Source organism: Centruroides vittatus, unplaced genomic scaffold (genome assembly GCF_030686945.1).
Source record: "Centruroides vittatus isolate TY-2023 unplaced genomic scaffold, ASM3068694v2 contig_4, whole genome shotgun sequence".
Classification (NCBI taxonomy): Eukaryota; Metazoa; Arthropoda; class Arachnida; order Scorpiones; family Buthidae; genus Centruroides; species Centruroides vittatus.
Window position 1 is genome coordinate 907,913 of NW_027122214.1, and position 13,042 is coordinate 920,954.

At 27.2% G+C, this 13,042-nt stretch overlaps 1 protein-coding gene across 2 annotated transcripts in view; it reads right to left on the minus strand.

Annotated features, from left to right (window-relative positions):
* Positions 1 to 13,042, minus strand: part of LOC136976235 (protein TMEPAI-like) — a 144,851-nt gene that overhangs the window by 46,418 nt on the left and 85,391 nt on the right. For both annotated transcript variants that reach the window (XM_067271459.1, XM_067271458.1), the window contains exon 4: positions 1,323 to 1,703. In XM_067271459.1, the coding sequence (XP_067127560.1) occupies positions 1,323 to 1,703 (381 nt within the window). The remainder of the gene's footprint in view (positions 1 to 1,322; positions 1,704 to 13,042) is intronic.

A 13,042-nucleotide genomic window follows, 5' to 3' on the forward strand; every position in this document is an offset into this window, starting at 1 on the left:
GGATTCTGAATCTTATCGAAAATATAATCAGATTTCCATTAACAAACGATTTTATATTTTTCGTTTGAATTTGGTTCCCATAATTAGTGGGTATGTATACAGGTATCCCCCTGCTTGCAGGTATCCACGCGGAATTTGATTAACGCGCAAAATTAATTGCGGCAATCCCTTTATATACGCGGCAGAAGTTTTAATTAACACAGCTTTAATAGCTGTCTTTATTTAACATAGCTGATATGCTTTTCTCAGCAAATAAGGTGCTGGTGAATTTGCTGTTTTCATCCGAGGGTGATTTCCGATATAGATATGCAGTTGTTACGATAATTACGATAGTTGTGAAATTTAACACATTACGAGGTTGTATTCTTTACTTAGAAGCTTATTTTAAAACTGTATTTCATATTTTCTTTGAGTAACATCAAATCGAAATGTCTGCAGATAAAATGCAAATCAGGCATATATATCTAGGCTTTTTAAGTTTCAAAAAGGATATAACGCTATACAAATAGTAAAAAATACTTGTAGTGTATGGAGAAGATGCTCCTAAGCGTCGGACATGTTAAATGTGGTTTTGTAAGTTTCATTCGAGAAATTTTGAACTAAAGGATAGAAAACGTACGGGTCGTTCAAAAACCGTTAACGAGGAGATATTTCAGAAAGTAATTGTTAAAAATCGACGAGTGAACTTTAAAAAAGTCTCAGTATGTCACCGACATGATGATTGCGTTTCGCATGCATTAAGTTTCTTCACTTAATGCATGCGAAACGCAATCATCATGTCGGTCATCATGTATTCAGTTTTTCTTCAAACTGAATAGAGTATAATTTTGCCTTACGAAGGTATGCAGTTCTAAGGTTTCGTTTTATTTTAAAATTAGTTATTCATTTTTATCATAGATAACTTTTCTTAGATGACAAAATAAAAATAATAATATTTGTTGTTAACCGAAAATTTGTTCTAGCAGGTATGATTATTTGGACGAGTACCGAGGTACCACTGTATTTGATTAACGCTATTTTGATATACATGGTAGCATCGAGGGATTAATTAATCGAGTTAATCAAGGGATACCTGTACAATTTTACATATATAAAATACTACTGTGATTCATACATAAATGTTTATATTTTGGACATAATTTGCTTATTAAAAATTACTTTGTCAAAATAAATTCAATAGTATATTATTTATTGTATAAGCATTGTTATGTAAAACAACTGTAAATTTTTACACATCGAAAATGCATTGAGCATTAAAAACGAAATGATAAATCAAATTCCATATGATGAAAACTGCGAAAAATATAAAATTTAATACTCACTTGATCTACTAGGAGCTTTATGGAAGCTGAAATAGAGAGAAAATCCACTCTCTTGATTAGGAGACCAAATGTATGTTACTTTGAGCACATGTGTCTGTGCATGAAACACTTGAGGAGCATGAAAGTTATGACGCGCTGGACATAGGACTTCCATAGGATTTTCGTGACCACTTGGTCGTAGTTCTGCTATCCTTACTTCAGGGAGACAATTAGGTGCAGGTTCGCTTCGTAGTTCATAAAGCCGAGTAAAGTTTAATGTTACCGAAATGTCTGTAGGTCCACGAATCACGTATTCACACTGAGTATCACCTTGATGATGGAAACGACTGGATGTAGCTTCAATCATACCTGGAGCTTCGCTATATGTCTGACTGCACACAGCTGAAATTAAATCAACAGCTAAAGCAGTATCAAGTATTTCAACCGTGTTAACGAATCAAATTATATTAACAGAAGGAAATTATAATTGTTTTACATTACATATAATTCTACAACTTAAATTCTCAAAATTAATTTTTTTTTTATTAAGTTTCAGTGGTATATTCATAAGAATAAAATTTATTTCTTATATGTATTATACACTCACACCTGCTTAATAATTATTACAAGAATTTCTTATCTGAAAAGTTTATCTTTATTATGAATTACATCACAAATTTGAATAATTGATGTTCTTCTAATTAATTTAGAAAAACAAAGAAATAATGGAAGTAAAATTAGAGAAGAGAAAAAAATGAAGCTTATTATAGGTAAAACCATAACGAAGTATATAACGAAAGGATGAGAAAATAGTCTACTCTGTATAACAATCGAGAATAAAACTGACAAAACCTCGAGTAGAAAATCCAAACGTTTTATGTAACAAAATAAAAATAAAGTGATTAAAAACAAAGTGAAGTCCGAAAACTTTATTTCATACTGAATTTTCTAATGTATTCAAAATGTTTTCAACAGGAAAATATATATATATATACTCTTGGAAAGTGATATTAAAGTGACAGAACGAAAAGAAAATGGCGAAGATTGTTTCGAGCGCACAATTTCAAGGTTTATGAAATTGCTTTTATACAAATGTAAAGTATTACTTTTTCTGTAAATTAGATATTGAGAAAAAAAAGTATATATTACATAAAATATCACGAAATTCTTGAAAACAGCTTCGATTTGTGCTGTATATCGGCACAAGGAATTAAATAATAAAATGAAAACAATAATATTAATAAGGAAATATGAGACAATTAAAGTAAAATAATAAGATTCAAAAGCGGCAAATAAAAAATTGATTTTTTAAGTTGTATAGTCTTACTTATGAATAAAATCTCAAATTTTTGTCAATTATTTTAATAAAAGCAATAGATATATCGTGTTTTTCACGATTCTAATACACACCTTTTTTGAACTTTTCTCGTCTCAATAATTGGGGTGCGCATTAGAATCAAGCACAAAATTGACTTAATGCAGCCTCGTTTGTTCTTCACTCTGCTAGGCAATTTACGTGTATTACGACATCGGTGTAGACATAATACACGTCCCTGTCACTACTTCAGTTTTAATTTTGTTTTTGATTTTATTGGGGGAGGGTTAACTGCAACAAGTCGACTGAACTATGTCCAGTACAAACCTATAACGTTGAATTTAAACAGAGTTAGCCACTATGCTGAAGAACATTTAAACAGGTATTTCAGTATTTTATGTGATAAATTTCATACTTTTCCATACCGACACGAAATCTCGCTGTTAAAATGTTGATCGTACTGTAATTTTAATTCTAATCGTCTCCACAGATCCTCTGTGCCTGATAATGGAGTCATAAATGAATACATTAAAAAAATGTGGACATCGTGAAGCACTGTAAACATGAAAATAAAATACTTTTCAAATTATGAGTTTATTACTGTTTAAATGCATTTTTGCTGTTGCGTTTTCGATACAGGGCGTGCATTACATTCGCAATCTTTTTTTTTTTTTTTTGTTTTTTTTGAGTTTTGACGTCTCGAACATCGGGTGCGCATTAGATTAATGTCGCGCTAGAATTTTGAGAAAACACAGTAATATTCATTTTACTTCGCAGGGTTTTAAATAAACTATGTTAAAACAAAGTTGGCTGGAAATTATAGAAGTTCATCTAAACAATATTATTGATAAAAATTCAAATTAATGAGAAAATTCATTTGAATTTATCGTCTATTAATCTAGTGTAAAATTTAGAGAAAGGCTTATCAGAAAAATCTGTAAAAAAATAATGCATGATTAAAAACAAAAACACCAAACTAGAAAAAAAAATTGATGATAGGAAAACGAGATTGGGTGAATTCGGATCGAAAATGGTTTTAAAAAAAGAAATAAAGAAAACAAAAATAAGTGGAGGGTTTAAAAACAATAATAAAAAAATGGAAGAAGGATGACCATTGATAAAGAATGAAAATGAAAAATGAAAGAAGAGAAGAAATCTGGAAGAAAGAGAATTATGATAAATAGGGTGCTGAACAATAAACCCACATTCCTTTCTTGAACGAATATACTTATAGAAAATGTCTGTGGTTTTTATTGTTTTCCGAAGTTAAAAAAAGAAAAAACTTGTAATATGTTAAAAACTTCTAAACTTTCAGCTAGACAGATTACAGTAAGAATAAGAACTGTTATTTAAATAAAAAAAAATAAAAAAAATAGAATGTACGTTATTACCAAATTTCCACGAACGGAAGTTGGCATTAAAAATAAACAATGCTATTAAAAATTCAACACACGCGATCATCACATTATATATCCATAAATGATCGGCGTTTAAGCTCTAGTCTATTATCAATATTTCAATAATACTTATAGCCCGAGGTTAAACAATTATCAAGTAAATAGCCGTCTTGTTTAGATATATTAACATATTAAGATTTATTTTTAGAAATGATTCTGTCGATGATGGTGACATTATTTGTAATAATACATGCAAGTTATATATATTCTATAATTTTAAAACAATAACTTAAATCTTAAATTCATCTCTTTTGCTGAAAATTTTTATCTATGGAATAAAAGTTATATTTTAAAAATTTATTAATCTATCAAAACTAAAATATATTCTTTAATTTGAAACAAAAAATATATACTTTTGACAATTACATAAATTGCATATATATATATATATATATATATCGTGAGTTAACTGAAATTTAAAATAAAAACAATATCTCGCTAATCCGAATCGAATTTGTCCATTTTTTTCGCTGAATGCTCCGTTCAAAACCAAAGAGAAATCAGATTTTTTTTAAAACATGACTATTGTATAGCCTATAAAAAATAATGTACGTATGTATTTATGTATATGTAAAATTTATATATAAAATAAATACATACATCAAATACAAGTTTTATTTTATTTTTTCTAATATATGTATCCTCCTTAATCCTTTCTACCTTCTTTTCTATATAAACTTATGGTATTTAACTCCGCTAATCCAAACAATCCCATAAATTATTAATTCGGAGTAACGAGAGTGCACTGTAGACAAATTTTTAGCTTTAAAAAGTGCAACAGAAGGTAAATGTCAGGTGGATTACCTTCAAGTACACAACGAGGTTAAAGGGTTGATTTGTCAATATTCATGTTTGGAAAGGAGAAATTAATAAACAATCAAATCAAACGCAAAGTCCTTCAGTTCTGCAAGGATATACAGATAAAAAGCCACTCAACACATTTTACGAATAAAATTTGATTCGAAATTTTGCAAAACCTCTATCGCTCATACAAATTTATTTTAATCATTAACGAAAAGAAATGAAGATTAAAAACATATCTATTTACTGAAAGCATTTTCGAACACTAAAATAAATCTGCCATTTTGAAAAGAACACTTAAAACTCCAATAACGGCAAAAATCGTGACAGTCCGGCTTGTCTAGACAGGAAAAAACATTATCAAGTCTTGTCTGTCTAACCTGTTATCTATAGCACAGTTCCACGCATCGCTTGTTCTAATCACAACGATATATTTCCTGGTAGTAGTATTGTGTCAGTGATCTTTCGTGACAATATTTGTTGTTCCATTGCGTTTAATATCCTATTACAAGAATTGAGATTTAAAAGTAAAAATCTGACGGTACGTAAAGAAATAAAAGGTCACAATAAAACTTCCTCCAATTGTATTTTGATGGGAAAAAACGACTACATGCTTACGTTGTTACAGAAATTAGCGTGTGTAGATAGTAAGATTTAAATAAAATTCATTTTCTTGTGAAGAGCACGTATATACATGCGACATGTGTGTGTATATATATGTACATATGTACATATATATATATAGGATGGGATATTTACAACATAGTGAAAGTATTGTTATAAGAATAATAATAATTAACTATAGAAAGACAGAGAATATAGGTTAAGCACAAGCCTATATTAATATTATAAATGAACATCATAAATCACAATCTCAAATAAACATCATAAAATTCATTCAAACACTAAAAATAAAAATAATACAAAATTTTACAATTAATATTACATAAATCAATAAATTACGTAATAGAATGATGTTAGAATTTCTCTCTCTCTTTAAATAGAAAATTTGAATGTAAATCTCATGTCTTATCTTTTATTTTAGAAATAGCTATATTTTAAAAAATTTTGATACTATATTTATATTTACAGCGAAATTTCGTATAAAATGAAATAATATTTGATTCATTACGTTTTATCGTCATGTTTTAAAAAGATGAGTACATTCCAAATCAAAAATTAAAACTCCTTCTAACAATAAACCAGTTTCATTCCCACTAACAGTAAGATGCCTTTAAAGTAATCTTTATATGTATAAGCGTATAACTTATTGTACTTCATTATTTGAATAGACAGCTTTTTATAATTTTATTTACATTTCAATTAATTTATTAAAACATATTAATTTAAGATAATAAGATTAATACAGTATTATATTCGTAATGTAGTTGTTCCACATGTATACATATAAATTTTACTTCTCATTTATTTCACATCTTTAAGTAATCAAAATTAAAATGAAACTCTAAGCAATGAACTACACTTCTACGAATTTGATAATTTTTTAATAAATTAATTTCGTTATCAAAAAATTTTTGGAATCAGGAAAAAAACAAATGTTCTGTTTTATTTCTAAGAAATATTATTTAACGTCCATGTAACGCAACACGAAATGTTTGTATAATTAAATTATTCTACAAGTTACAGTTTCCAATCCTTATTTCTTTTTCATTTTTAGCAAACTTTTAAAATGTAAAACTATGTCATACTGTTGGCGAGTTTTATAAACTAGTGTTTTAAAAAACAAGAAGTAATTTCATTTTTTATAATATATATTAATATATATATAATTCTCAAAACTTACAAAAATGCCCGCTACTGTGTGTATTGTAACTAACTTTTTAATAAAATTCCATCGCCACAGAAGTCTCTACTTGAAACATTATAATATTCTGCTGATTAGTTTCTGAGTTTTATCATTTTGAAATATGAACTTTATGTATTTAACAAATGCGTTTAGTACTAATTATTACTTTCTTAACTTCGATATATTCTGAATTAAAAATCGAAATTTTAATTAATGTTTAAGTCCATATACCCTAAATATGAACGGTACTAATAAACAAAAAAGTTTTAATATTCAATTATTAGAATGAATAAGACATTTGTTCTGATTTATAGAATCCATAGGCTTTGAAAATAAAAACAAGCAGAATATATAGAAAGAAATAATATTAGACTGTCTTTTAATAATATTTTCTCTCTTATCTATTAAAAAAAAGTAAAATTAAAAAGGTGAAATAATGTTAAGATATATACTACAAAACTCGTTTAAATATTTTCATAAACAGGAAAATAAAACGTTCCTTCTCCATGAAGATGTTTGGATTGATTCAACCTACACAATCTGACCTGTGTAGGTTTAACCAAAACAATTTCATATTTTTATAACAGTTAAATTGTTTTCCTAAAACAAAGCATCACATTATCCCAACTCGTTATCGGAAATAATCACACTATATCTAGTCAGATATTTGTTTCTATCTTTATCATTATTTACAATTAGTGATGACAATAAATACTAAAATGTATATGTAAATGATATATACATACATACATATACATATGTATATATTTTACAAGCTATGATTCCACATTGTTGGTAAGTAAACAAACTTACTATTCTACCAATTCATTAACCAGAATTGACCAAGCTACTGACCGAGTTCGTGTAGAAATCTACAATTTCTAAGAACTAAAACCCATTTACTCGAATTTTCCGATTGCACAAGCTCCTTATCTGTAAAAACCATCTAAATATTATTATTCAGTTTACTGTTTACTGGAATTTGATCAGCTTATTAATTATCAAATAATTAACATTTTTAATATTTCACTTCTTTAATACAGATAATGAAGAAAATTTTTAAGGCAAGTCGTCATCGTTTTCAGCAGGGAGGAAGCAATTACTTCTTTTTATTAGCAATATTTTTATTATTTGCATAAACATTTATAATAAATTAATGCTATTCAATGTAAATTCATTATTTAATTGCGTTTTGATTATACAGTATATAGACATACAGGCTTTATATTTAGTTCGACCAAAATCATTTTTAAAATAATTTATTTAGGCTAAATATGTAAATAATAATTGTCAATTGACAAATTATATATGTAAGACTAAAATTTAATTTATATTTTAATATAAAATAGATCCTTAAAATGCACTTTAAAAATTTCTCTCTCTTCCTTTGTGAACTATTTCAAAATTATTACTTAAAGTTTTGTTATTGAACAAATATTTATTATTTAAACATTTATCAACATTCAAACAGAAATTTCATTATATTTTATTTAATTATAATACCATTATTAAAATGTTAATATTAGTATGTTTTAAGTTAATTTTTAATATGTAAAATAAAGAATAATCGAACACGTATAATACTAGTTTTCTGCTGATGGATTTGAATTCAACAGAACTGAATATTCAGCATGATAATTTGATATAGCAAACATTAAATATTAATTAGGATATAACAGTTTCGAACTCGTTATCCGATTTGACGATCGAATCAGGTCGAATAAGTTCCAGTAGGCACAGTTGGAAAATAAGCCTATATAACTCGTATTTTATATGATATCCTTCTAATAAATTTCATTATTTCTTTTAGAAAGTATATCTTCCATATCTTTTAGAAAAAACTAATTCTTGAATATTTAATAACGATTATGAAGTATACCTTTATACTGTATAAAATATTGAAATAATTGCTCAGAAATTAATTTGAAGATTATTTTGTCCGTTAAAACGATCATTTATGAAAAACAAATATGTTGAATATTTAGCAAGTTACTTTTATAAAATAACATAACTAAATGCTATCTAAATATTTAGTTATAATCCCCGTAATACTTAATGTTATTCTTAAAATTGACATCTTGTTTCCAAGTTCCAGCAAATAAGCATTCGTGGTCCAATTTCAGACCAAAAAAAATTCTCACGATATACCTACTCAGTTGTTTCTTCTCCGAAATCTGTGAAAAGACACGATCGATTTTGCGTTAAGATATACAAACCGCGAACGTAAGGGGTGAATCATAATTTGATCGAAACTAATCTTGCTCATGTTATTGTGGTCATGTACAATGATGCAGCGAGTAGAAGCCAAAAATAAACAAGTCCTTGAGTTGTCGAAAGCTTGTAGATTGCAGTAGATAACGGAGATCAGAAAATAGACATAACAAGTTCCATCCACTGTTTACATAGAATGTTGTCAACAGGAGATTGGCCTTGTTATTCAGTAGACGGAAGAACAGGTCCTTTTCTACGCCTCGTCATATATTTAATATACAAGAAAAATATCTATACAATTTTATTAATTTCTAACATGCTATATTTTTCCAATGAAAACCAATCGAAAAAGTAAATATTGATTTTCTAAATTAGAACTCTCAAAAGTTTCAATAAAATAAAACATTCTAAATATATATTTATTTATTTATTACGAATGAATAGCATACATATGTATAAATATTACTTATAATTTCGATATTTTTATTAAAATGATAAACCTTCGCTCCACGAGATATATGATAAGATATAAGCGTGTTTTCCAAATGCATATTTCCAAAAGCTTATTTGTAAGTTGATATATAAATTATTTTAAAATTATTTTTACGAAGATAGTTATACAATAAACATTTTATAAGTACTGTATAATCCATTTCTAAGATAATACCTGTATCTCTGGTAAAAATTAAATTTAATAAATGAAAAAACTAAATAATTTTTTAATCTTATTTTTCGTCTTTAATTTTTCAGTTTACGACTTACCTTTCATCCAAGAATTATATTATTGCAATTTAAAAGTGAAACAAAAATAAAATTTATTGTATATAAATTTAACAATTTTGTAAAAGTAAAAAATACATAAACAATTAAATCTCTTCAAAAACTGAATCATTGTAAAACTTTGAAAATAAAATAAAAACTTGATTATCCGAAACGGTTAGGAAAAGTTTTACTATAAATGCCAAGTGTATATAAAACACAGACCAAACTCTCCCTAAAACTGGAAATCACTGTGTCATCTGTCTCAATAGAGAGATTGCGGCCAACGTTTTCAACGCAAAAACATGTGTCCGACGTACCCTGTAAGCCTAGAAGTTTGACAATGGTGTTTGGAAAGTCAGTGGAATCATGCTCGACATTCCAAACACCATTGTCAAACTTCTAGGCTTATAGGAAAGCGGAGCTGTACGTCCGACGTATATGTTTTCGCATTTAAAACTTCGGCCTCAACCTCGCTATTACGTTGGATTTTGAGTAAATTAATTTACTTTCAAATACAGTAATCACATTACAGTATTTACATTTCATAAAACTTTAAATGCACAAGACTTGATGCTGTACCTAAACACAATAACAAATGAGTTTCTGAATTATCTGAAAGACCTCTTATCGCAGGATTTGACAACCCGCGGCCCTCGGGCTGCATGTGGCCCGCAGTAATATTTTTTGCAGCCCACCTCGCATAAAATATGAATAAATATATCAATTTCCCAGCTTAAGGAAGTATGCCGCAAAAATTAAAGCGTTATTTTCTACAACTTATGTACATGAATAGTTTTTCCGCAATGAATTTAGTAAAAATTAAAACAAGAAACCGGCTAACAGACACATCAAAGCTAATTTAAAACTAGCAGTGACTAATATTTAACCAAGTATATTAAGTTTACATCAGTTCCAGAAGCTAAATTAAGTATACCTATGATAATTTATAATTATATATGAATAAATAATTATGATTTACCGACATTTTTTTTTATTTTCTTTTGTATGCGGCCTGCATCAATTCAAAAGTTTTGAAATGCGGCCCTTACATAGAAAAAGGTTGTCCATCCCTGTCTTATCCCATCAAGTTCGGATAATCCAGTTATCACTGTATTTTTATTTTGTTATATTTTACATAAGAAAATTCTAAAAGTTGTACTGTGATGTACTTATGGTCAGCTAACCGTAATTTATATACAGGTAGCATCACAAAAATATTCAATTCAAATAATTGTATATACCTTTTGAAAAATCCTATTTTTCTAAATTATGACGCAAAATGCAAGTTATATAAAATATACAGTAATTCAAAATTACATAAGAATAATTATTTCATTTAACTATATAAACTATTATATTATATTAAAATTATTCTAGCTTATAAAAGTAAATTTTTTTTGTAAAAGTTATGTTATACAGAACAGAAATTTATTTTTAATATGACACTGAATATGAACGATCTATACAAAAGATGTATTTATACCCAAGATTTTCAATACCAATCACAGATCCTGAAATTAGAGTCTCCCAGCCCTTATATCCCTTCTTCTGATATGACTCACTTTGAATTATTGCATTTCTCTTTTATGTTTCATTATGCTTTAAATTATATAAATTGACTTTGCAGATTTTATAATTATACAGATCTTGGCCTGGGTCCCTGTGCAAGTCCAGAATCCAAGACTACAGCTCTGACTTTTTCTCATTCTCAATGGTCCCATTTATACTAATTTCTGTAAGTGACAATTTAAATAATTTCACTTTCCTACTGCTTTTTTGATCCACAGTAAAGCAATTATGAGATGCAATAACCTAAAAAAGCTTCTTGACTCTACTAATAAAGTATAAAATTGCATTTGTTATTGAAACACTTTTTTAAAATAAAATTTCCATTTCTTGTCATATTATAAAATATAACATTTACAGTACAAGTAAATTTAATCAAACTTCGTAATAAAAGAAAGTATTATATTGTAAATATTTTACTTTATTTAGGTTTATTTCAATTTCATTGATTCCACCATTAAATCTGAACCATATTATATAATAATCATGGTTTAATAATAAAGACCTATTATTATTATTGGGCTGCAATTTGAAAAAATTGTAGACATAAATTCCCATTGTCATCTGCCTGTCTTTCCTTAATCTTGAAAACAGAGTTAGATAGATGAAAGAAGAGACCAAATATGGAAACCTTAGGGGCAGGACGCCCTGATTAATTATATACGAACTTCCAATGCAACCGGAAATAATGTTATTTCATTTCAAGAATTTTTGCGTGAAAGGTGTTAGATAGATAACCAGTACAACTCTATTGTTAAAGGAAAAGTATGATGTACAGGAGCAAGCCACTACTATTTTGAGGTGGAGAGCATATATTTTAAATTAAATAAATTAAAAATATGATTAAAAATTGCAGCCCAGCATTGTGACACTGTCACTTTGGTCCAGCATAGCACTAGGCATTGGTATATATGCTATGTAGACCATACTCCACCAACACTGTAATAATAACAACAATATTACATGAATTTAAAACAAATCTAAGATAAACAATATACAGTATTTAAAAAATTATAATCAAATGTACATCATCCTATTTTAACTACCTTCATTATTATTACTCATAATTGATGATAATACAACTATTAATTTCAGTGGAAATATAATGTTAAGCAGTTAGTTGTATAGAACAGATAAAAAAGGTTATTTAAGTTGATTTTCATATATAATTTCATAAATATAAAACAAGTTTGCCTACATTAGCTTCCATTTAATTTTTAATCCAGACAACATGCACAAAACTCTGTAAGCCTATATCATCTATAATGTTTAAAAAACTGAAAATTCTTATAAGAAACCTTCTATTATAATGAATATATGAAAATAAAATAGACATGATAAAATAATCAAATAACAACTTACTTTTTCTCTTTCTTCTTATCATTAGAATCTATTAATGTCAAAAAATTCTAAAAACAGAATAAACATTGCAAAGATAGATAGAATTGGGATAAGTAGAAAATTCCTAAACTTTATTTTTGATAACTAAATAATCTAATATTTTGGAAAAAAAAACAATATTCAGAAAAATAGGAAAACAAGTTTAAAAGCTAAAAGGAAACCCTGCAAAAACATTTAGATCTAGGTTACAAAAGATAAAATAAGGCTTACAAACATGTTTGACAAATGTTTTTCAAGACTTCTAAAATTTTGACAGGTATCAAATTAAAGTAATAACAATAACAATAATAATAATAATAATGTAAATTTGTTGTTTATTAAATTTGTTAATTGTTTTGTCTGTTTTATTTTAGTAACTACTTCTAAACTCTAAACTCATATTTAAATAAATCTATACATCATGAAAACCAGATAATGCATT